This window comes from Mixophyes fleayi, chromosome 2, assembly GCF_038048845.1.
Source record: "Mixophyes fleayi isolate aMixFle1 chromosome 2, aMixFle1.hap1, whole genome shotgun sequence".
NCBI classification, from domain to species: domain Eukaryota; kingdom Metazoa; phylum Chordata; class Amphibia; order Anura; family Limnodynastidae; genus Mixophyes; species Mixophyes fleayi.
The window spans coordinates 92,028,562-92,055,502 of NC_134403.1; the positions used below are offsets into that span (position 1 = coordinate 92,028,562).

General features: G+C 39.9%; 1 protein-coding gene across 3 annotated transcripts in view; it reads left to right on the forward strand.

Moving 5' to 3' along the window:
- ADCY6 (adenylate cyclase 6) overlaps positions 1-26,941 on the forward strand; it is a 118,369-nt gene that overhangs the window by 68,961 nt on the left and 22,467 nt on the right. For all 3 annotated transcript variants that reach the window (XM_075199650.1, XM_075199649.1, XM_075199648.1), the window contains exons 4-10: positions 15,955-16,104; positions 17,033-17,154; positions 18,185-18,296; positions 18,910-19,037; positions 20,107-20,265; positions 20,407-20,548; positions 21,441-21,569. In XM_075199650.1, coding sequence (XP_075055751.1) covers positions 15,955-16,104; positions 17,033-17,154; positions 18,185-18,296; positions 18,910-19,037; positions 20,107-20,265; positions 20,407-20,548; positions 21,441-21,569 — 942 coding nt within the window. The remainder of the gene's footprint in view (positions 1-15,954; positions 16,105-17,032; positions 17,155-18,184; positions 18,297-18,909; positions 19,038-20,106; positions 20,266-20,406; positions 20,549-21,440; positions 21,570-26,941) is intronic.

Here is a 26,941-nt window from a genome sequence, read left to right on the forward strand (position 1 = left end):
ACACAAATCTGCCAGGGCACCATTAGCACAGTTAGGTGCTGACATTGTTGGACAACATTTAGTGGTTATCCTGACTAATATCTGATCGCTCCCAATCACATGTTGCCTGAGATCGGTGTTTGATTTGGACTCCAACACACTGTGATTTGCAGCCAGTCAAATAAAAAAATGCCCAATGGGAACCTTTACATACAACAATACATCTCCTGTAAAGATACAATTGTATGCTATGTACAAACCTGAACTTATCTGTTGTCTTGTCCAAGGGCAGCACAAATAAATCTGTCAGGAAGGGAAAAGAAATGGAAAATGAACTTCCTCTTTTAAGATTTTTATAAATCAACTCAACTTTGTTTGCTTTTGGAAACAAGCAACTCACCTTTGTTTGCTTAGCATTAATGTAAGACACAGTTCAAAATATCTTAAAACACTATCATTTACATAACTATGTGCGCTTGGCGTTACGTTTAATTTAGGAATTAAAAAGTCACATTATGGAGCCAGTTGATGAGGTTATACATAGGGATTTAAGAGCGTATAGGAAGAAACTATATGGAAGTGAAATGGGACACTATAGTAAAAATATCAAGGTAATTTATTTACTGTCTCTAGTCAGTGTATAGGAATCTTGTGTGATGTTTCACAGAAACATGGCAACATCAAGTGATTAACTTCGAAGCAGCAGATCAGTTGTCCGCGACGTTTGTAAGAACATCGCGGATGCGCTTTTCTACCGTTATTACAGTAAAAAGTAGTGCTGAGTTTTGCTCGCAACTCTCGGGCACGAGTAAAAACCAGCGTTACGTCCTTCAAAGAATATCCATGCAAGGTGTCTTGCAGCCGTTCCGGAGGCACCTTGTGTGGATATTTAGGGAATTGAATCTGCCCCAAAATGTGTGTATTGTAAACAGCTGCTTTGACATCCAGGGACATTAAAGATACTGTAACTTACCCTCTACTGCAACATATTTTGTTGTGTTGTTTTTCTCTTGAGAAGATCATTAATCCGTAGCGCTTGACTTCAGGGCTTCTGCATAACCTTGGTTAATTTTGGAATTGTTTAACATATGGAATCTTTTTTTATCGTTCTTGTTTCACCTTTCTTGTCCATCATAGTATTGAGGGGGAGGGGGGGGGGTCGCAATTCAGTACAGGACATTTGTTGAGTCCTGAGGAAACAAAAAGGTTCATTTTAATACATGTCAGAATGATTTAAAGCAGTGTTACTCGATTTGATTTGCGTAGAACCTTGAGTGCTCATGTAATGATGTAAGAAGCTCACAATGTGGCTCCCTGACAGAATCACACATAGAAGAGAGTCACAAACTGGACCAAACTGCCTGGAAGGGTGAGAGATCTTTTTCCACAGAAGTATTTGGACATGACGTTTTTTATGTTTGCCTTCCATTTCATCCCGACTAAGTTATTACTGTATGTAGAAAGGCTAGTGTAGTTATAGTTTTGTTAAAAAGCCACAAAACTTTAAAATGAAGATTACCTTTCATGAGAGAACCACTTGTAACATTCAGATATACACACGTAAAAGGTTCAGGAACATGTCTGGACTGCAGATATTTGTGGGGTGTAGGGCTGCCACCTGACCAGGAAATATAGGAAGTTTTAACAATATTACTAATAAGTCCTTCATTTGGGGAAAGCATTACTTTTTACTGGGTTGGGTACTAAATAACGAGGTCCTAAACCCCAACAGCAATTAGGCCTTCATCAGAACAGCGATGGAGGGCATACCGATAGTGGTGGCTATTACGCTGTTCATTTAAGGAGGCATCGGGTGTAGCGCCAGTACAATGTTTTGTTTTTTTTTCCCCAAAGCATTCTTGATTGTACTGCCGCTACAACCGGTGCCTCAATAAATGAACAGCGTAATAGCAGTAATGACAGTATCGCGCTGTATAGTTACGTCATTTTGGCCGGACAGCCTCTTCATGCGCCGCGTCTACGTGAAGTCTGTTTTGCAAGCTGTCGGGGGAACCACTATCGGTATGCCCTCCATCGCTGTGCCCTCCATCACTGTTCTCGTGTAGGGCTAATTGCTGTCGGGGTTTAGGTAGTCGGGGATGTGACTACCACCGCTTTTTACTATGCACTCCAGATATCATGTTAAAGGAAAATAATGTAGTAAAGGTTACCTGACCGTTCGCTTGGTTGCTAAACAACCATATATGGGCAGAATTGGTCACAATTTGTATGGCCCACATATCTGGTAACTAACTGATTGTGCCCAATAGGCAGATAGGTCATGGCTGCAAGGAACTTCCTTATTCTGGTTGACTGGTGACGCAATACATGTGACAATGTGTGCCCTCTGCCAACCAGATTTTCTTGGCCTCTCCATTCAATTTGGCTTATATCAGATTTCGATAGGACAGGAATGTTGCTGATTGGCCGATATCAGCCTAATTTGTCTGGAACAATACTATGACTTGCACGTAGCTGTCCAACTATGTGACATTCTTTGTAAATAATCTAGCAGTCTCTAAGGATGGAGGAGATTTTACATACACATTTCTGATTCACATTTGGTTTTGTAGTTTTACTGGACCTTTACTTAACCTTGTCATCACCAATGGATCACATGTACATTCTATAGACATGGGGGCTGCCATACCTATGCATCATGGGTCATTGACTTATTTACATGAAAGCACTGCTAGGAGCCACAGTAACTAGTTGTTTACTATGTGTTCTTCGTTTAGACTCTGATTTAGGTGCCTAGGTGTTCCTGTCTCGGCCATCCAGTAAGCTTGTTTCCATGGAAAATAATTGGTGGTATGCTGGATGATTCTCCTCTCATTGTTAATGTGTGCAGCATTTCAGGGTCACCTTGTTTAGAAGTTCCCAGCCATGATAATATTCCCGCTGTGCTGGTCTCTGGCATGAAGCCAAAACACTTGACGTGGGGCAATTCTTGTGAGTTCCTTTATAGGGCCATAATATATAGCACCTATATATTGTGTAATGATCTACAGAGGATATTTAATCATGCCTGCTCCAGTGGAGCTTACACTCTATATTCCCTACGATACAGACACCCACTCTAGGGCTCCCTTTGTCAGAAGCCATTTAGCCTACCAGTATGTCTTTGGTATGTGGGATAAAACCAGAGGACCCAGCGAGCATAGGGAGAACATACATATGCCACACAGATAACTCCCTGCTTGGGATTAAACCCATGACCTCAGTGCTTTGAGGCAACAATGCTAACCACTGTGCTGCACAAGCATTGCATTTGAGTTGTTACATCAAATAGGTCATAGCTAACAAGCTACACAGCGGGTATGATTATAGCATATTGCTGTGTAATCGATTACGCACTTAGGAGCATGTCGGCCTTCTTTGTGTGTGCTGTATAATTGTCCTCTGATCATGCTGCATTCCATCCTGCAAGGGTCTGTGAATGATCATTGTTACACACTGCATAATAGAAGTTCAAGGTAACTCCTTCCCCAGTAGGACGGAACAGATCAGTCATTAACTGGATCAAGGCTATGTGGTAGAAAGTAAATTGGGAGAAAGATGTGTTTGGTGCTGTAGTCTCAAATGTCACGTAAAACAATTCTGCTTAACCTTCACAGTCATTCCTCTGAATGATTGCACTGTGTAGATTTGCCAGCCCATATACAGCATTTTATGGCATTTTTTACAGCTCAGTCCAATTGTTCTTCCCTCCTCCTTATATGAGTCACAATTAGTTTTGAACTATTTCATGTGACTTTCTTATTGTTAATTATGTAACATAGCAGTGATGGTTAGAATTGCATACATAACAAAAATGTTGAATGCTTCTATTTTAAGTACTTGGGTTTATCTCTTTAGGAAAATAAACTTTTCTTTCTGCTATTGGAGTTTATAAAAAAAATGCAAGTAGAGTTAATGCCGTCCAGATTGGTTGTGGTGTACTAAAACGTGTAATGCTAGTGTGTTCCTCATCCTAATCTGTTCATGTGGAGTACACCACAAACTGCTGTTTATAAGGATATTCTCACCATAAGTTTATGCAGCAAATTTTACTCAAATGATAGTAACTGACTAGAAGAGCATTCTGCTTCTGAAAACCTGAAATACAATTATACCCAACAGTATAGGCACCTCAGCCTAACTTCCCTTTAGAAAGGAGATCACCGTTAGAAAGGGAACTCTAGTAACGAGAACTGTAGATGTGTAAGTAAGATGTAAAACTGAGATGAAAGACTCCCAGTATATTCCCAGTGGATGTTCTGTTCCAGTGATGTCTACCTATGAGCCTTTATGAATGGTTTTATTTTGTCATCATTTTGGGGTAAAGCTGTTTAAGACACAGCTGCTGAACATATTAAGCATTGTATGATAAAGAAACCGTGTGACCCTAAAATGGTCTTAAGAAAAACTTAGGTTCAGATACAACCGGTTGAGTATTTAATTATTAATTTAATGCAAATGCAGTTTGCGCATTTCATAAAGTCACCCATTTTCTCAGATATTGTTGTGCTTTTGCCATTGATGCAGCAGTATGATCCAGCCTTTGTAGTCCCTCCCCTGCATTGGAATAGCCCATGCTTCTTTATTTACTGAGAAGTATAGCTTTTTGTTTTGTAAATAAAACTATTTTGCATTACACATGGAGAGCGGCTAGCTCTGCATCAAAATGCTTGTTCCGCTAGTACTGTGTCCCAGTGGGACTACATAAGGTTGGTCCTGATTTTTCATATTCTTGCTGGTGAGGGTGTTCTGCAGTCAGGTCCTTCAGGCGTCTCATAATTCTGATCTTGGCAAAGATAACGTGCTGTTTTCAGGCAAGTTGGTAATTTTGATGCCACAAGATGGTATTGGGATGATATTGACACAGATATTGCAGCTGGCATAGTGAGTATAAGCTGCCGGACGCTGGTAGGAGCTACAGCAGTTAGACTGAAGCTTACTCATTGTCCTGAGTTTAGTTTCTCTTACTACCTAGTACATAGCAAATTAATCACTGCAATACAGTCACCTATGTGTTACAACCCAAATATTGTTATAAGATGCCAGCAAGTTTTGTCCAGGATCCAGAGCATGATGTCCCAATGACCACATTTGGAGTTGTCTAAATCAGCTGTTGCATGGGATCTTGGAATCTCTTAAGATCTGTAATAGTCTTACTAGTTGTTTATGAGAACTGAGCAGTCATACGGCATACCACGGACCGTCAGAGTGATGAGGGATTTTTGCTTTTTTTTTTTTTTTTTTTATGCCATTTAGTTGAAGTCAAATATGGAATTTAGTTGTCAATATAAAAAAGTTTTGTCTTTTTTAAATTGTCTCTTAACTGTTGCATATATGTTTGAGGCAACAGTGACCAAACAGAACATTTGCTGTATAAAACCATTAGTTATGTATGAGTTGAAGGTGTCAGTTGTTGTTTGACATTGATGATTGGAATGATGTAATCATTCGAAACAAAATTGTGTCTGATGTAATAGGTTCCAGCGAGAAGCTGTATTAATTTGTATTCTTGATATATGTAGCAGCAATGAAGAAACACACACTATATAACTATATATATATATATATATATATATATATATATATATATTATTATTATATATAAATTTATAAAGCGTGTGTGTTTCTTCATTGCTGGAAGCCTGTCATAGAAGACTGGCAGGAGGCCAGACTCCAGCTGACTGTGGTTAACCGCTTCTACCACACAGGAAGGTGTAGCTTGTGCAAACCCCTGGCTAAGGGATCATTTCACTCCTTTCTCTTTGTGGAAACTGCCTGTTTCCCACGATTCTTTTGTCATTAATGTAGCATTGAGAAATCATTACTCGTGGTGTTTCTGTCCATTATTTGTGTTTTCATGCTGTTCCCTCATTTTACAGAAGTGTAGAATCGGCTAAGGACACTTTTATATGTGCATAAAAAAAGCTTATTTGGTCAAAATGTGTTTTGTATTATGAGGGATAAGCATTTCATATAATGCTAGAATTTGGGCACTTACCATTAAATAATGTGCATATAGATGTAAATATTCACATAAAATACATATTTCATATGTATTTATAAAAAGTGCATTTTGGGCTAAATGAGCCCTATAAATAGCTAAGGGTCACAGAGTTTGTCTACAAGCTCCTCTACAATGAGTGTGATAAAATAGTCCATAATTAAATATTCAATCTTCCATGGTCGTTTTCTTTTTTTTCTTTCTATCTGTGTTTAATACCAATGTTCTCACCAGCACTTATTTCCTGGGTGCATCTCCAGGCTGTTTTTACTAACCACTCGGTTCTTGGAGTCCAACTGAGTCCTATTATAATAGAAGAAACCATTGTTTCTCCTCTTAGAGCAGGCACTATGAGAGCACTGCAGCCAACAATGTGTGTTACACCACTGACCACCAGTCTGAACTGTCCTGACAGGTGTAGGCCAAATTTTTCAATATTATTGCAAAGTATTACAATGCCCACACCTGGCTACTTCTAAATGCCACCCGGCTGTCAATATTTCCTGCGGAGAACACTGAATATCTTTTTATCAGGCATCTCTAGGTGTCTTTGTTGTTAATGAATGCTTAATAGCAAACCTACGCCACACTACAGAAAATTTCTTCTGATGCGATATTGTTAACGATTTTATCAATGACCGAAAGTTCCGACCAGCAGGCCGATTCATGTGTACACACTATACACATTTTACAAGACTTACCTTTTAGATCTGTGCTCTCCATCTTTCAGAACTATCGGCTGAAAAGATCATGACTCCTTAAACTCTATGGAGATCTGCCTACACTGCCCGGTCATGAGTGCATACACACTGCAGAATTAGAACAACATCGTTCCATCATTTGCCAATATTTTTATAAAATCAAATGACGTGCTTTGGAACAATAATTGTTCATCGTTCAAGCGTACACACTAAGGCGATATTGGGCTGACCGGTCGTTTATCATGTGATTGGCCCGATAATCGGGTGGAAAACCTATAGTGTGTAGCATGTTTCCTTACACCTGATGTCCCAAGACAGTGTTATTGCTTTCTTTCAGGCTTTTTGTAATGTACACTAATGAACACATTGGAGTCTAATTAGAAAATCTGTACTCAAGATTTGATGTAAAATGTAGAATTTAGTGTTTGATGATTCATGTGAAAGGGGTGATGCTTTCTTGTGAACACTACATGTATTTTCCCTTCAAGTAAATGCTGAAGCTGCGCTGTAGGGTGTGCAAGTCAATCTAGGTTCACAGAGACCTGCCTAACGCGTACTGTGTAAGTTTGGGAAGTTTTAGACATAATGCTTCATGTTGAACCTGAACTATATAGCTTATGAAAGCGGTAGGCACACAGTTACATACTGGGTCTGCACTATGTACTGTCAGGCGCCGTCCCCACTGTTCCTCCGCTACACAGGGACGGATGCCTGATAGTTCTCGGCGAGGGTGCCCTGTTGCTTAGCCACAGGCGCGCCGCGGCTTCTACTTCTCCCAGCTGTCGAGCGCATGCGCCCTGACCCGTCCTGTTACCTAGCAACGGGACACTTCTGTCAGCACACGGAGTGCCTCTCCCTCTTTCCTCCTGCTTCCTCCAATCCCTGGCCTCCTCCTACTATTTAAACCAGGTTTCTGTCTCCAGCATTATTCGCTGCTCGAGGGACGCAGGTCGTGGTCCTACTAGGCAGTTACCGGTGTAACGGTAAGAAGGGTCAGAGGGTCCGGGTCAGAAGCCAATCAGGCATGCGAGGTACCAATAGGAAGATCCAAATGGGTAGTCGAACAGGCCAAGGTCGCAGGAACAATATGGAGCAGAATGCAGGAGAATGGTCGACAAGCCGGGTCACAACAGGAAAGCACACTCCAGGAGAGTAGTCGGGAACGCCGGGTCAGAATCCAATATACACACTGAGAATAATGCTGGAGACAGGGACATGTTACTCTGGCACCCTAATGGCGCCAGAGCCAGGTTTAAATAGTAGGAGGAGGCCAGGGATAGGAGGAAGGAGGGAGAGGCACGCTGTGTGCCGACAGAAGTGTCCCATTGCCTAACAATGGGACGGGTCAGGGCACATGCGCCCGACAGCGGGGAGAAATGGAAGCCGCGGCGCGCCTGTTGCTAAGCAGGCGTCTGTCCCCGCATAGCGGAGGAACAGTGGGGACGGCGCCTGACATATAAATTATGTAAGCTATAGCCTCACTGCTACATGCTGGACCTGCACTATAGACATTATGGGGGGAATTCATTCCCCCCAGATTAATGCAGCGTTAATCCTACTACCATTATTACGGTAAATTTATCCCGGCTTTTTGCTTGCAGCTCAGGGAGCTTTGAGAGTTTCACTAATAAATACTGCACCTGTGCTGTATAAATTGGGAGAGCTGTAAGCACACCGCTGCATGCCGCACCTGTGCTGTATAAATTGGGAGAGCTGTAAGCACACCGCTGCATGCTGCACCTGTGCTGTATAAATTGGGAGAGCTGTAAGCACACCGCTGCATGCTGCACCTGTGCTGTATAAATTGGGAGAGCTGTAAGCACACCGCTGCATGCTGCACCTGTGCTGTATAAATTGGGAGAGCTGTAAGCACACCGCTGCATGCTGCACCTGTGCTGTATAAATTGGGAGAGCTGTAAGCACACCGCTGCATGCTGCACCTGTGCTGTATAAATTGGGAGAGCTGTAAGCACACCGCTGCATGCTGCACCTGTGCTGTATAAATTGGGAGAGCTGTAAGCACACCGCTGCATGCTGCACCTGTGCTGTATAAATTGGGAGAGCTGTAAGCACACCGCTGCATGCTGCACCTGTGCTGTATAAATTGGGAGAGCTGTAAGCACACCGCTGCATGCTGCACCTGTGCTGTATAAATTGGGAGAGCTGTAAGCACACCGCATACCGTATTTTCTCTGCCTCCATAAACCCCAATAGGGCATTTTCCTCAGGGACCACATTGTCTCCACATCTCTTTTAGAAATGATAAAGTATTTTAATTTTATGTCCCATAACATCTTTTGACTTAAAATACATGATTAGTCAGTTAATATTCCTTTAATATTGTTCATCTGAACAATACAACCATCTCTTGTATGTACGGTATGCAATTGTAAATGTCAGTCCTTGCATGTTTTTATATTTTATAGAGAATACTTGTCATATGCTCTGTATTTGAGATCATACATCATTCATTTCCCCTGTAATGTATGTCCTCTTCCCTTAATTTATTTCTCCTGTACTTCTACCACCCCCAATTAATTTCTCCACCACAACCTGCCCTACACCTTCCTCCTAATTCGTCCCTCCATCCCCATTGTCCCCCGGAATTAACTTCCCCCTATTTCATCCCCTCAGCACCCCTGCAGTTGATTCACCTGCTCATTGTAATTTCTTCCTCCCCGCTACCATTTCTCACCTTGTGTATAGCGGTGGGCACTGCTTTTTGCTGCTCTGCCGTGACAGTGACCGGGACCTTTGTACCCCACAACCCTGCACATTGGTGGAGGGGAAATATAGATCGATAGTGAGGGTGGGGCTGGAAAAAAATAAGATTTTTGGATGTTTTACTTGTACGCAAAAACTTTGCAATTTAAAATATCCAACTCTATTTACCTTTTACAATTTAAACACAACAAACATTTGCTAAGTGCCTGGCACAAATCACTGATCTAACAAGAACTCTTCTTCAGTTCTTGGCTCTTCTTTAAGTTTGTGTTTTATTTTTAATTTTTAAACAACACTCTTATCTGGTTTTGGTTAATACTTAATATGGTGTCTGTTTTCTCTGGTAGCAGATAATGATTTGCTGTATAATCATTACATGTAAAATAAGCAAACATTATCTAAGAACACTTCAGAAATATGCTGCCATTTCCTTCCTGCTGTCCAGCAGTGACACAGCCTTCCTTGGAAAGTCATGCCACTCTTTCTGTGTTAAACATTGATGTTGCACTTTCAATGCTTAATTTGGATTATTCTTGGAAAGCAAGCTAAATGATAATAGAATCCGTGTCATCAGCTGATCAAAGCTTACCTGTTGGTTGTGAGTGAAGGCAGTCATGTTGTGGGCTGAACAATATTCATTATAATGCAGCCTATCGGTTCATTAGGAACTAGTGACATCACTGAGACACAATGCACACGGTGATGTCTGTAGTTCCTTGATGGGCTGCTTCGGACCATATGTAACCAAGAAAACCCACCCACCACTGACCTATTGCTGAATAAATGGACACAAAGTAACTTATGAGAAAGTTCAGGCTGTGACGGTTCAACAAATGTAATAAATAACCATAAAATATCATGAGAATAAATAACGGAAACAATTTACGAAATAAAATAACAAGCTAAAATGTACAAAATAAACACAGAACATATGCTTAGTCAGTCTACTCAAGTCATATAAACAACCCCATTAATCAGCTGTCATGTAATCAGAAGTCTATCCAGTTGTATTCTGTGTGATACATCCCACTAGCCATGAACGTCTGAACTACAGACTGGCATCCTCCCAAACATGACCGCCTTACCAATCATACGCTGCAAATTCATTGTGCCAATATCAGAGAGATGTACTCTGTCTCCATTATTTTTGAACAAATCATTATCTACAACAGGACTGATGCTGAGTGGGACGTACGCCAGTTTGCGCAGTGTATCTTGCATGATGTCGCTCTGCGCTTTGTCAGAAAGTGGGCGTATGTCTGTGCGTATGCAGACTTGCACAATTGTGGAACTTACATCTGCCTGCGCCTGGAGAGGCGGGACAGAAGGTAAGGGACGTTCTTACATAGGCCGATTATACTAAAGGCGTGGTTATGCAAATATGGCTCATACAGCCCTGCAGTAACATGGATTGGATATACGCCTGTTAGGAGGCGTATCCTTTGTACCAGATATAGTGCAGGTACAAATACGTGCTGATAATGACTTATTGTAAACCAGGCGCATATGCTGCTTATGAGGAGGCATCTCAGGATGTACGCTAAGTTGTTTGTTGTTTTTCTTGTTTTTTAAGAGTAATTTACTCCCATTTTGGGACAAACTCTGCATCAGAAAAAGAAATCCGTGCTTAAACAAGCTAGCTTGACATATTTTGTTCCTTAGAGCCAAAGTTATGGCTGGGCTAATATCATTGACCCTAGCTGCATAAAACATCTGATGCAGACTACTCCTGAACCCCACTACTGCTGAACTTCTCCTACATAAAGATAGGTTACCTGTGTGTACATGGGAGGCTCCACCACTCTGGGCCAAAAGCATGTGCTGACTGAATGTGGAGTTGGAATAACTGGAGCGATACGGGGTACTTTTCTAACCATTGTTTCCTTTTTGTCTATTCTTTTATTTTATTTTTTAATACATTTACAAAATGCTTTTTTCCCCCCACAAAATGAGCACTTGTGCTTGTAGCAGGAATTTGCCACCTATTTGCACTGTGCCCCGTGAACAGGTGAAACACTGACCTTTCTTATGGAGGCTTTGCAGACAATTGAAGCCTGTGGGGTGACCTTAAGCTCAACCATAAGCCAACTCTCTTTAAGGAAGGATGAGCTGCCAACTTCGGCCTATAGTTTTACATATAGCAAGCACAGTAAGGCCATGCCTACATTAATATACTCCATTACAGGAACAGCACGGACCTCCTCTCTCCTCTTCATTCTGAGAAGAAACCTCTTTCTTCTGGCCCGATTGTGGCATTGTCACACAGTTTTGGAGCTTTTCCTAAAATAGACAATGTCTGTAGTTAGGTCATTATTGTTTGTATATATATGTGTATATATGTGCGTGTGTGTGTATATATATATGGTACGCATATTGGTATGGTGTTGGTGGTCTTGGAAATATTTCCTCCTCTGTGTGTTTTTATCCTTACTGATTCACTTCTAATACCTGAGTGCCTATGTCCACTTGGTGATTTAAATTCTGGCTTGCGGTACACCTATCTGTATTGTTGAATACAGTATTATACTATGTGGCGCCCCCTCCTACTTATTTTGTTTTATATATATATATATATATATATATTATAAAATACCTATATTTAAGTTGACTTAGTCAACATATGTAAATGTTGGTGGACCCTAAATATGGCATTGTAAATGGGCGATTTATATAAGAAAGTACAGTGCTCAGACTGTTGAACTCAGTCTGAAGAGCGTGTCCAATTATACACCTTGGACAGTGGTGATCTCTTGCTATGCGTGCTATTTAGCTAGATGGTAGGAATTTCAGAGATTCATTGTGTTTTGATCCAGAGTAGAAGGCAACCTTGTCCCTACCAGTAGATACATGTATTGGCTATATAGCCCTAATATAGAGATGCCTGGATTTATGTTTAGCAAAAAAAGTTCCAGAAACCATAGAGCATGAACAAGAAAAAAGCAAGTCGATAAAACAAGATAATAACATCATATTGAGGAAAATACATATTTAATACAATAGCAATATAATATTACATTTAACGGTATATAAAATACGTATTGTTTATAAGAACAGCGTCACGGCTAGGCAGTTTATTACTGCCTATTTTAATAGGTTTTTCATTTGGTCAATGTTTGGTATCCATATTCCATTATTTCGCTACATGTTCTTTCCACTTTGGAATATGAAGAAGTAATTGTGTAGGATTTTAATATACGCTAATGACAGTAGTATTAATTTCAAAACACAATCTTTATTAGAGTGCCCCATGAAAAACACACTTTTTCCTTCTTTTTGCCTTGATCACACTGATTAATGTTTGTGGGTGCACCGTTCCCTTGCGTTCATTATAATTAATATAAAATGCCTATATATTTATATTCCCATAATTGAAGGAAGATTAATGACTGACTTGGTGCGGTGCGTTGTATTTTTTTGCTAAGGGTCCATACAGTCAGAAGCCAAGTAACCTACTTGTATGTTTTTTAGACTGTGGGCAGAAACCGTAGCACCCAGAGGAAACCAACACAAACAGATTGTGCATGGTCTGAATAGAATTCATGGCCCCTAGGGTGTGGGGCAACAATATTTTATACATGGACTTGTGGGTCTCCTTTATGTTCTGCTGGGTATATAATTCTGCCAAATGTTACATTTTAACCAATTTGTCATGGTTCCTTGTGTATCTCTGTGGCTACTTGCCATTCAGGGACAGATATTGCTGAACCTACATTATACTGAAAAGAACAGAAAAAAGTGGGATCCTGAATAAAAAGAAAAAAGTGGGTTGAACATTAATAGTCCATTCACGAGGATGCTTGTGTGAAGCAGTTACCCAAGTGTTGGACAAATGTTGTTCAGTAGAGAAGCTCCGTGTACATTGCTGAACAGAAAATGTACATTCATTTTACAGGATATAATGTTTCACTTTAATATCCCTTTATTGTCTGAGGTACTTTACTAGGGCTTTAGTCAGTCTGGGTTGTCTTCAGTATGAAGATATGCATACTTGGCTCACAGCACCTGACATCCTTGTTGTTATATACCATAATTTTTAAAGACATTAAAAATTCTTTCAACAGTGTGCCTATTTAAGTTGCTTATTCTCAATAGGGTGTCACTAGTTAGTGATTTAATAGGCAGCATATATATCTGTCCACAAAAAGGCCTCTACTTGTGTGTAGGTGTCAGTTACACTTTGAATATCAAATATAATTTTGAAAAGTTAATTTTTTTTTTTATTTTTATTTTTTTAAAAAAAAGGAATGTATTTTGCTCTGAAATATGTAAATATACAGTTAAATTAGTTTGTTGCTTTCTTTTTTGTTACCCAGGGAATGTGATTGATATAGCACCTGGTTCTTTACTAAAGTCTGCAGTGTTATTCCTTTTAGCAAGGCTGCTATACCTCTTCATAACTCTATGGATCCCTATTAAATGTTCTCAGCTAAGACATACATATAAAATAGTGGAGTGGGCTGTTAATTGCAAGCTCTTCAGCAAATTGTTGCAACAGGCTTCAGTGCACAACAACGCCAACCACGGTTGTGAATGTATTAGTAGTTGCTTGGCACAACTTATTACGTGGCCTCTTTAGTACAATATATTAGTGTTATAGTAACCATGAATCCTTGGCAGTATAAGAGGAACAAAGGTAAATTTCCTAAACAAAATAAATGTAGTATATGCTTTGCAGGTCTTAATGGGATAAAGTGCTATGTTTTCATTAAACAAAATCTAAAACATTGTTTCTTCTTATTTAAAGTATATTGCTTACATATAACCAAGCTAGAATGTAATCTGTGGCATTGTTTTACTTGCTTTTTCTCCCTTCATAAAATATGAAAGAATAAATAATTTGTACAGTGGAAACTAACAGTTGTAATGTTAACTTGTACCTTCCTGCCATCTGGGGAGTGACTTCTGGCCAAACTACCAGTGTGACTGTAGTCAGAAGAGATAGTTAGAGTCTGCTTTGTGGTGTTTTAAACAGTAAAAGTCCTAAGTGTTGAGGTTATGAGGGGTCCCGGGAAAACACAGATTGTCCCTGTTGTGGTGGGACCTATTTGTGCCAGTTCCAGGCTGGTCACTACGCCTGGAAAACGGACTTTTGCCCACAGAGATCTGGCTCGGACAATAACCATTATGATTACTGTAGACCAGGGTTGGCCAACCTATGGCTCTCCAGATGCTGTGAAACTACAAGGCCCAGCATGCCCTGCCAGCTATCAACTGGCAAAGCATGCTGTGGCTTGTAGTTCCACAACAGCTGGAGAGCCACAGGTTGGACAGGCCTGCTGTAGATTATGCTTGTTGTAGAACCACTGCCAGCCTCTGACATGTTTGTTGCCCAAACATGTCAGAGTAGAGGTTGGACCAAGGAGTTTACAGATATTTCAATTCCTCACCATATCGCCAAAGAGAGCCACAGTCATTTTTATATTGCTTTTGTGGCTGAATAATAAAACTAATAGACATTACAAAGTATCCTTATAAAGATAAATCCCAGAAACACGTGACGTGAAATTTCCGATCCCTTTCACAGAGTGCCAAATAGAGTCCATTTTATAGGAGATCCCATTCCATATTTCTACTAATCTAAGTACAGGAGCCTGAATTCCAGACAAGCGATCATTCCAAATGATAGATTTACAGTGGCACAAGCTGGGATTCTCTTGGTAAAACCAGTAAATGTGTGTAAATGTAATAAACTGATAGCATTGAAGGATTATGGGTGTGCATACGCAGGATTGTAGAACCACCTGTGTTAGTTTGCATTGTGTAGCATTTAAAGGAAGGTAAACGGAGTTGGTCACTCTAATGACCACACGGTCACTATATCAGTACTCTCAGGGCTAATTTTAAATGCCAGAAGATGCTAACATGCTTCAAATCAGTACTTAAGGACAATGTACCTGATTAATTAAGGAAAGGAAAGCCAAAAATGAGTAACTTTGAACCATGGCAAAACCATGTTGTAATGCAAGGGGTGCAAATTATTTTATTATTTTGTACATAAGTTGAATACTGTCTGTTTTATCATGTAGCACACAAATACTTGGTAGTTTTATTTTTACACTGACATTTAATGTTTATCTATAACATACCCTACTCTAAATATAAATCTGTCCCCACTTTTTAAATTTACTTAACCCTCCAATGCAACATGGTTTTGCCAAGGTGCAAAGTTACTTATTTTTTTGCTCTAATTTCCTTAATGAATCAGGCCCAATTTGTTCCTCATAGCCATCATAGATTTTCAAATAATTCAAAGACAATTAGGAGCCATCTGATCATACTGAATTTAGTTATTAAGTGATCAGTGGTCTGAATAGCAGGAGCCAGGGAGGGTTCATCATCTGCACAATAATGTTGTTTTTACTCTGTCTTCAGAAGACTGATTACAACTTAACAGGAAAAGTAGATATTTTCAGCACTAAACATTTACTGTCTTGGATTGTGATTGGAAAGTCATCAACTTGGGGCTGACTTCTATATGCTTCTTTACACTGAAAAGGTAACTAAAATTTGGTTGCTTGTTTCCTAACCTTTTGTCACATTTTTCTTCAGCTAAGCGCCAATGTGCTGATCTTCCTCTGCACAAACATCATTGGCATTTGCACCCATTACCCCGCAGAGGTGTCCCAGAGACAGGCATTCCAAGAAACTCGAGGCTACATCCAAGCCAGGCTGCACCTACAGAGGGAGAACCAGCAGCAGGTTAGTGTGAGGCGCAAACCACATGTCCTACTACAGGGAGCATTAATAGCAGGTTAGTGTGAGGCGCAAACCACATGTCCTACTACAGGGAGCATTAATAGCAGGTTAGTGTGAGGTGAAAACTACATGTCCTACTACAGGGAGCATTAACAGCAGGTTAGTGTGAGGAGCAAACCACATGTCATACTACAGGGAGCATTAACAGCAGGTTAGTGTGAGGTGAAAACCACATGTCCTACTACAGGGAGCATTAACAGCAGGTTAGTGTGAGGAGCAAACCACATGTCCTACTACAGGGGGCATTAACAGCAGGTTAGTGTGAGGAGCAAACCACATGTCATACTACAGGGAGCATTAACAGCAGGTTAGTGTGAGGAGCAAACCACATGTCCTACTACAGGGAGCATTAACAGCAGGTTAGTGTGAGGAGCAAACCACATGTCATACTACAGGGAGCATTAACAGCAGGTTAGTGTGAGGTGAAAACCACATGTCCTACTACAGGGAGCATTAACAGCAGGTTAGTGTGAGGAGCAAACCACATGTCCTACTACAGGGAGCATTAACAGCAGGTTAGTGTGAGGAGCAAACCACATGTCCTACTACAGGGAGCATTAACAGCAGGTTAGTGTGAGGAGCAAACCACATGTCCTACTACAGGGAGCATTAACATCAGGTTAGTGTGAGGTGCAAGGCACGTGTCTATCAGCCTAGATCTCAGATTATAGAATAAGCAGCAGGATATTGTGTTTTTAGGCTTATGAGCTTTAGTAGTAACAACAAAAGCAATGATTTACTAAATTTAAATGGTTAATTATATTAACCCTTGTAATCCCCTTGAATAGTTAAAACCCCTAAACTGTTAGTTTTAATGAAATGTTTGGGTTATTTCTAAATCATTCATGGCGGTCTCTGTTCACCCATGTAGGAGCGCCTCCTACTGTCTGTGTTACCACGTCATGTTGCAATGGAAATGAAAGAGGATATCAACACCAAAAAGGAGGACATGATGTTCCACAAAATCTACATTCAGAAACATGACAATGTCAGGTAAATGTGAATCTCAAGTTTTTTTCCATTAAATAGATATTACTATCTGGAATACAATGTTATGGATATAAACAGTTCTTATCTATAGGTTGTGATCTTGATTGTAGAATAGTGTGGAGGAATGCTAAGAGAGGCTTTTCATTGTTAGATCTGCAATCCCATGAAAAACGTGTTAAACAGAAATCAGCCTGGTTTACAGTAATAAGATACAGGGTTGAATATAGTCAGAAGATATATTTGAAGAAACTGCTTTATTGTGTTTGTAAAAGTTTTAAGGGAAATTTACCTTTTTTTTTTTTCAAGCTGCGATTAATGGTTTACAGTTCGCCAAGTGTAAAGCGATTACCATGACAACCACAGTCACATGACATATGTGAGCAGAAAGGCTTAGGAACCCCCCTCTCAGCATGCTTGAGCACACTACAGTCCTTTCACCCCCGGTTACTCTGCTGCCATGTATAACGAGGCAGGTGCACCTCTCCTAGGGAACAAGCTTGTGTAATGAAACACAAATGTGTTCCAGCCTAGAAGTGTCCCCAAAGGGAAGACTGATACATCTTTATAGAATGTACTCCTATTACTCAGATTCATGTTAAACAGGTACAAATTTGCTGTTTGAAAACAAACACAAGAATGTGGGATTGCAGCTTTTAATTAAAAATCACTTTTCTTGTACACACAGTGGAGGCAGCTATTTTGTGAGCTAAAGTGCCTTTTGCTTCAATAATGTCACTGGTTCCTAATGAATTGGATGCTTTTCTCATTGGTCCAGCCCACAAAATGGGCATTTCCACTTTGAGTAGGCGACAAACTAAACTAAACTTAAAAAAGTTCTGTAAACTAAAAGTTCTGTGTTGTTTGACTAGAGATTTAGTCTCTAACTTTTTAATAGGTTTTATCAAACTCATATTAAGAAGATTTACCTGTATACCATAAGAATTGACAGAGCTACATGTTGGTATTTGAGAGTCGCAGTGCATGCTTGTAATTTCCAGTACAGTACTGACTTGATACCTTTTTGCCCTTACAGTATCCTGTTTGCTGACATTGAGGGGTTCACCAGCTTGGCATCCCAGTGCACAGCCCAGGAACTAGTCATGACTCTGAATGAACTCTTTGCACGTTTTGATAAGCTGGCTGCAGTAAGTACCGTGTGTCAATTTTAGAATGGGATTTTGTTGTTAAACGCATTATTTTCACTCCTTGTCACGTTCATAAACGTTACAAGTGTTGCGCCTGCTGTCTCACAGCAAGCTTATTCCGCTAATTACAAAGCCAGAAAATTTATGGTGGTGGCATCCTAAATTGTGCCACATACAGACTTCAACTTTTCAAAGTGTTTGCATATGAGAGAGACCTCCTGGAGAGGTTTGGCACAGTCACCACAGAGACACACAGCTCCTCTCACAAGCAAAATACAAACACACTCTTTAGTTGCATAAAATTCTGGCAATTAAATTCTCCCTTAGAGATTGTTCTTTTGTTTTTGTGATCTAATTCTGTTACTGAGCCATGGTGTAATGATCTGTTGTTGAATATGTTTGTTTGTGCTTTGAAACTAGTTTCTTTATAAAACATATGATATGTTTGAGTTTATGCTGGACTTTTAAAATCGTACTTACGCCCAGACAAAGATAGAATAACATATTGGATCAAGGGGAACGATTTGCAGTTGACGTTGGCTGCATGTATTGCAATAATTAAGTGTTTTCTTCGGCTAACCTGCTAGTATATAATTGTATTTCCTATTTCAAGGAGAACCACTGCTTGCGTATAAAGATTTTGGGGGATTGTTACTATTGTGTGTCTGGACTGCCTGAAGCCCGCGCCGATCATGCTCACTGCTGTGTGGAGATGGGAGTTGACATGATTGAAGCCATCTCGTGAGTACACCTCTATAATTGAGCACAGTTTACATAGTGTGTATCTGTAGTGGTTTGTATTGTAGAGTTTGTGTGTGTTTATTTTTTTCCTAAATGTTAACTAAAACATGTGAACAGGTTGATTCTCCACAAGTTTACATGGAATGGGGAACAGTGGCTTTTGTGGCAAAACTGTTCAAAATTGAAAATTCATTTTATGTTTACTAAGCAGTAACATAATAGAACATTATACCTTCTATACCTAACCTTGTTTTTCTCAACAAGGATAGATCCAAAAGACCTATATTGTTATTAACATAAGAAATGTTTGAAAATTATCTCCCAAGACCTAAATCCACTAATAAGACTGTTGGAAAGCTGGAACTATTTGGGAGCACACCTTCTGTGACGGATACACTTATGTCAGTCTCAGGAGTGAGCACAAGGTTGCAGAGGGAAGGATTACAATAAGTATCTACCACTGGTGCTAACATAGACTTTTCATGGGCTGCCAGTCCACACTTACCATCTGTCAAATATAACATCACATTTCTGGTATAGGCATAAAATATAATAGAAACCTGTGTGGTGTATAAGAATGCTGGCACAGTCCACCAACTACATTGTGCTATGCGTGTAATATAATACATGGAAAGACTCTGCATCACCTACCACAGTTTTGTTTTTTCAAACTTTAAATCTTTTGGACAATATTTATTGGTATCAAGGATGGGTAGACTCACTCCAGTGAGTTGGGGGGTTGTGACAACATAAGTACTGGTTTGGGGCTTTTGTGAGCTTAGCCATTAACAATTAAGTCCAGTATTATTGAGTAAAATGTATTGCTTTATCTTCTGCTGAGAAGAGTTCAAATTCAATCAGTTGCATTTAAGTATGATGTCTTGTTATAATACAGGGAGTGTTGACTTTTGCATTCTTCTATTGTACGAGTAATGTGTGTTAAATGCGTTGCGCCAGCAGCAATCGTTTGATGCCTCATTGCCCGTTTTCAGTCCAGGCTAGTTTACAATGTATTGCTTTGCTTCTGATTATAACAAGTCTTTGCATCCCTCACAATCTTTTCCATAAGGCTAGTACGAGAAGTAACCGGTGTAAATGTGAACATGCGCGTGGGGATACATAGCGGACGAGTTCATTGCGGCGTCCTTGGTCTACGCAAGTGGCAGTTTGATGTATGGTCTAATGATGTCACTCTTGCCAATCATATGGAGGCTGGTGGCAAAGCAGGGTGAGTGAATAGAGTATTAGCCCTTTTTAGGTATTGATCAGTGTAAAACAAGGCTAGTCAGTAATGCTGTGTGTTCTGCAGTTAAATGTCATTTTATTGGTGCTCGGTATTCACATTGTGCTATATCTCCTCTCTGTCCAGACGGATACACATAACAAGTGCTACTTTAAATTACCTGAATGGAGATTATGAGGTGGAACCTGGTCATGGAGGTGAGAGGAACGCCTATCTGAAGGAACATGATATCAAAACCTTCCTTGTGACTGGATGTAGCCAGAAGAGGGTGAGTAGGTCGGGGTTGGGGATCTAGCAGTCCATGGAATGTGATGATCTATCACACTTGACTTTGTGTAATCTTCATTTCTTTTTATGTTGTACATTGTCTAAAATACATTTTACAGAAACAGAAATTAAACCTGTTCAGCTGAATTTTCAATACTAAATATAATAAACAAAGCTAGGATTAAAGTGAATAATAGGTTTTTACCATCAACAAGTCTCCCAGTACTTTACTCCCAGTGGCCTTCAGATCAAGCTTCTGTTAGGCAAACCAAATAAAATCATTCCATTTGATGCTAATGGCTGCATAGTGATCCGGTTGTTTTACCAAGTACAGAATGAATGGATCATTGAGGTCCATGCATAGTGGTGAGCTGATTATTGTATACATACTCCGATACGCTCATCAGCCAACCATATTTTCTGTCCATTTAGCATCAACATCTCATCTGACCAAGTCTGATCAAACCGTATGGTTCGTTTGGGGCCAATGGCAATGTCGTACTGATTTGGTCAAAAATGACCAAATTGCAGCATTTTCTCGTTTCCATTTAAAATCCAATGCAAAGTGTTGCTGCTTAATTTTGTACTTTTATGCAGGTATTGGAACTGCTTTTATATCTTCTTTGTAAGCTACTTAAATATAGAATAAAGTGTTGTGGACTAACGTGCATACTTGTCATGTTAAGATGTGTAAGCTGATCCTTTCTGATCATGTTTAATTGCATTCCATTATTTTACCGCGTTATGAAAGGAAACCCATCCTGTTTTGCTCCGCTTAAATCTGAACTCTAGCCCTTAAAATGAGCAGGAGGACTGTTGGTGTGGCATAATGTGGGACATATTCAGTGGAGTGTGTATTAATATTATTAATGTCTTTGTGTCCTTATTCTCAGAAAGAGGAAAAAGCCATTCTGGCAAAACTACAGAGAGCGAGAGCTAACTCAAATGAGGGACTAACACGAGTCTGGGTACCCGAAAGGTCCTTTCCACGCAACAAAGGCTCCAAGGCTTTCCGGCAAATGGTGAGTGTGAAGCCAATAAATTCTGGGAAGTAGGTGTTGGGGTATGCTATGCACAATGGTACAGTGCTAACAAGAAGCTACAATAATTAATACACAATATTTGCTAATATTAAGGTAGGTTAGATTGAATTGCCATTGTGGGAGGAGGACCTATTGGTGAAAAGCATTGACTAACAATGACACGGAGATATTTGCTGGAGACAATGGCTTAAGTTCCTCCTTGATACACTGGATAAACTACTTTCAGTCCCTGTGTTTAGGCAACAGAAATAGATGGTAAGCTTGATGGGATTGGCAAACAGCACCGGGAAAGATGGTTCAGAGGGCCCTGTAACATTTCTTGTGCTGTATAAACACGAATGATCATTATATAAAAATCTGGCTTCCGATATTTGTAAAACCAACTGAATAATTTCTACTCACCTCACCAGTTTACCTCTTTATAGACAGGTAACATAAACCAATATAATATTTCACACAAGAACAATTTATTGCTCCATAGTGAACAGTTTGTGGTAGCAACAGACTCAAGCACCTTATTGTATTTATCTTCATCTCTTCCTCTTCCAGTTTTGAAGTGGGCAGGGATAGGACCACCTGTAGCCAATCAGATCATCGGAATACTTGCAGCAGCACAAACTGTTTGAGGAGATAACTGCTGATCTTTTCCTAGGCAGATACTTGCCCACTCATGTGGTTATGTTAGCAAGGACCGGGCTGCATGTGGCAGTGTCATGATGTGAGGAGGGGAATAGAGATAACCAGAAAACAGCCTACTGACCATTAGATTGTGGAAGGAGCAGATAGGAATAGTGATATTGCTGCTGGAAGATTGTGATGTCAAATCCATCTCTTTATGAAATGAAGTCCATACATTCAACTTTTACTATACATTTGTAGTAAACACACAATCTTATTTTTTAATAGAAATAAATCTCATCTTTACATGTCCTCGTTGTTTATTTATAAGATTCCGCAGCACGAGACATTTGGCATACGAATACAGGAATACAACATGACAAATACGTGAATGAGTACACAGTATAAGTATAAAAATAAATACAGTTAAGCATAATAGCAGACGTGTGGTACAAAACCCAATTATGCGTAATGCTTCAACAATTGCAGGTAGTGCAAAAATAAGTACGAATTCAGTGTGTAAACAGTCAGTGCAGCGATAACACAAAGAACTCGCATTAGATCAGCACTGGAGCAAACGTGGTAGATAGACCGACGTGAGACATAGGGTAGAGAGGACCCAGCCCGCGACAGCTTACATTCATGTCTGAATCTAGTAATGGGGAGAGCTGCTGCATATTGCTTGCACAGCTGAGTTACAATCCATAAACTGCAAAAGAACAAGTACCACCAAGTGGAGAAATGATTGTGAAAATAGTACAACTCTTGCTTGGAGATTATGTATAAGGAGTCTCTCAGGCTTGCCTGTGCTCTTGATTTTCTCAGCAAATCTTTATATATACAAGTGATTTAAGTGTACAGGCTGCAGTGAATCAAGAGGAATGTGCAGTCTTGTTATAAGTGATGTGACAGTGAAGCTGTGTTAGTGTTTGGCTATTCTTTAACCTCACACAGGCTGCTGACTTTCCCAAGGACTGAGCGTGAGAGAGGCCTCCTGATGAGGGTAGGCAGCGACTGCACAGGGACGCACAGCTCTTTTCTCAGAAACACTTAATTAAATAGTTCGTCAGAAGGCCTCCTATGGGATCAGCCTAATGAGACGTGCCAAGGGGCAAGCCACTCTCAGCGAACATGACTTTCTCTGCCAAATCCTTCCTAAAGGCACGATGCAGCCTTGTCACACATGCCCTAAAGACTTTCTATTGAAAACGTGTTTCGCTTCAGCAGTCTAGTATGGACAGATCCAATGACAGCATGCACATGTGGAGTCAGATTCTAATGTCAGCCCGCTGGTATAAACTGAAGGGAGGCTGCTGGTCTTATATGTGTCTATGAAGTTCGCACACAGGAAACCTCCTATCCTCAGAAGATCATATGAAGATCTGTAAAATAAAGACACTAGTGAGAGATGTATAGTGTACAGTATGGTATACACTGACGTTTGGTGGCCCATGATGAACATGTCCAATATGTAGTGCTCCCATTCTGTTGCCCACGACCGTCACAGTTTTTGCTTCTTCCTGTACTCATTATGCTGGATTTCACACTCCTGACATACTTGGATTAACAGAATTTGTTGGAATAGATATCTGATTGTTTTCCTGTATTTCACACTTAAAATGAAGCAAGTTGGGTCTTTTACATACTTTCCTTACTGTGCACTTACCCATTTCAACTTATAATGGAACTAAAGGCACATTAGCGTGTCCTCCTCATTAACGAGAATGGCGTTCCTGAGCGTCAGGACACTCTGTAAATGCTGATCTCTGAATGGCTGTTCATCTAATCTGTGCATCCAGTATGCAGCTCAGTACTTTTACTTAAAATGGGTCTGATGCATGATCTATGAGGCACTTTGGAAGAGCCAATCTGTACTTATCAGGCACAGTTGCTTTACCTCCTCTCAGAAGACTGGGAAGCAATATGGCTCTGCTAGGGTATTAAATATCTCAATAGCATGTTCTAGAACTAGTTTTGCAGTCCTAGAGCAACATCATGTAGTCAGGCAGATGAAAACATGTTAGCAGGAAATTACACACATATATATATATATATATAGTGGTCTCAGGCGGAGGATGGACATAGAGTAGGTGTTGGCCTTCTAAAGTATTTTATTTGTACATATTTGCACATATTACTCCTGTAATGTAAACCATTTAGCTTTGCTAATTAACATAATAAAAAGAATTGTGAGTGAATGGTTTGACTGCAAAATTGCAGTCAAGAGAATTCAGCAATTAATAGGGGGTGTCTACTTCGGTTAGGATGTGAGCTGTGATAAAGGTGACCAAACCTTTCTACCTAGCTAACCTCCCACTCAATTATATTCCAGGCAATTGAACTAAAAATTCTAACATTTTTGAAAGGAGACGGATTATTAAGAAAAAAAAAAAAAAAAAAAATGTGTGTGTGTATATATATATATATATATATATATATATATATATATATATATATATATATATATATATATATATATATATATATATATATATATATATATATATATATATATATATATATATATATTATATATTCATACATACAATCTCTGAATACAAGATACAGCCTTCACATGTACTGTGCGATGTGGCTCACGGCAACAGGAGGGGATATATTGCTTGAATATTATCAGCATAGCTAGCATATATGCATAGTTGATTGTCAGAATAAACAGTGGTACTTGTAGATTGCATCATCTGCTTACAAGGAAATGACAGATTTGTTGTAGTCATTTATATATTTCTGGGTTTCTATGCAGACTATATCATATACCAAAAGGGTGCTCTGCAGATGTCTGGTCTGTCATGGTGCTTCATCCCATTATTGTACACCAATTATGTTTGAAGCTCCAGTTCAATGGTCACGTAACTGATTGGCACTTGTCAGTATATCCTTTATTTTATTGGTGTAATGGAAACATGTCCTAGGTATGGTTCGGTTTTTTTAATGGTGGGCAGAAGAACCTGGTCAGATGACGTTAAAAAGGAAAAAGGTGACCTGGCCTTGCCCTTCCCTCCTCACCCTGTGACTTCCTAACATCCTTTGACCTTTATTATTTATGCCAGTCACACACACACTCTCATGATACCGCTTTCCACTCCATCTTGAATTACAAATGCCAATACCTGGTTCCTATCCTCTGACTGTGTAACCGGTTAACCCAGGGGTCAGGGAACTTTTTCTTTACCTTTTACCCCCAAATATATTTAGATACGCCGACGTTACCACCTTGATTTGAAAGGAAGGAAATCATATATTAATTATTTGGAATTCAAACTTTTATTGAATCTATTCAAAATTTTTTGAAAGCTTCAACTTCAAAACTTCAGGTTTTGGAGAAATTATGTTGCTTCATTTTTGATATGAGAGCATCAATATAGGGGCATTTTGATGTCAGCAATTTGGATACAGTCTTCAGCGTCCAATCGATTTCTCTGCTCTGTTCTTGTGTTAGCAAAAGTGGAAAATCCTTGTTCGCAAAGGTATGTTGTTGCAAAAGGCAGCAAATTTTTGACTGCCTCCTCGTGCAATTTTGAATGTCTTTGCAGCTGTTGACATTCAAAAATATGACAGATCTGCTTTGTTTTCAAATGTAATACGTGCTTCATTATTGCATCGAAGCTCAAGAAGTGCCTCTGCCAACCCTTGAGGCTCTTCTGGTACAACAGCAATTTCACATTTAAAGGGGTCTACAATCCAACTGACAGCATGTGAATCGGCAGCATTACCCCCAGAAATGTCATTTTTACCGTATTTGGGGTAATTTACCCCTGTTCCCTGACAACTGGGTTAACCGCTTCTGCACTTGTTATACACTCGATCCCTGAAAAAAGGTTCAGGTTAGCATCCGTGGACACATGGTGAGAGACCTCTAGGATACTGACACCAAAAAGCTACAAAATCAATGACACTGACACCCACAGAACAGCCTTGTATGTGTGAACACACATCTAAGATCTCCAGGATGGTGGCAAAGAGGAGTGAAATTAAAAACTTTGGTCCAGCTCCGTGGTTTCTCACTGTGTGTTGCATGCGGTTGATGCAGGTCCAATGTGGCGCTGACTGCCCTGATGTCAGACATGAAGGATGCTCACTGCAGCGGTGCTTCCTTTACTTGCTTTCTGCAGTGAATCAGTGTAGACAGCCTTGAAGGCTTTATGAAGTTACTCCTTCGTGGATACGTAGAACAGCTAAAGGTATTAAAATTGTCCCAGGAACCAACCCTTTTGTGCTGGTGACAATTTGGGGAAAAGCCCAACCTCCATCATGTTTTCTGGATCTGCCCAAGGGTAAAGCCTCTGTGGCCATGTGTATTTACCCTATATATTACATTTATGAGCCCCAGCATTCCTCTAGGCACTATGATTTCACTGCTTTATAATTCCCCCTCATATTGTCTTAATAAGGTTCAAGGTACATCATAGGCCACTTTCTGGTGGCAACTTGAAGACTACTAGGACAACTCTAGAAATCCTCCACTCTATTTAAATCTGCCAATGCTTAATTTTGCCAATCTTTGGAAACTATTGATTTGGAGACAGACCCATATGTGTCCATGTCTGGTTAGCTGCCCTCTTATATATGAACTAGCCTGAAACTATATTTTTACTATGATTTAACTTCTGCCACTGGAGCTGTACGCACTCCCAAACCTACAGAAATCTTCTCTCCCTTATAGGGCATCTGTTTTGCACTTGCACCAATTACCTACCCTATATATGTTTTACAAA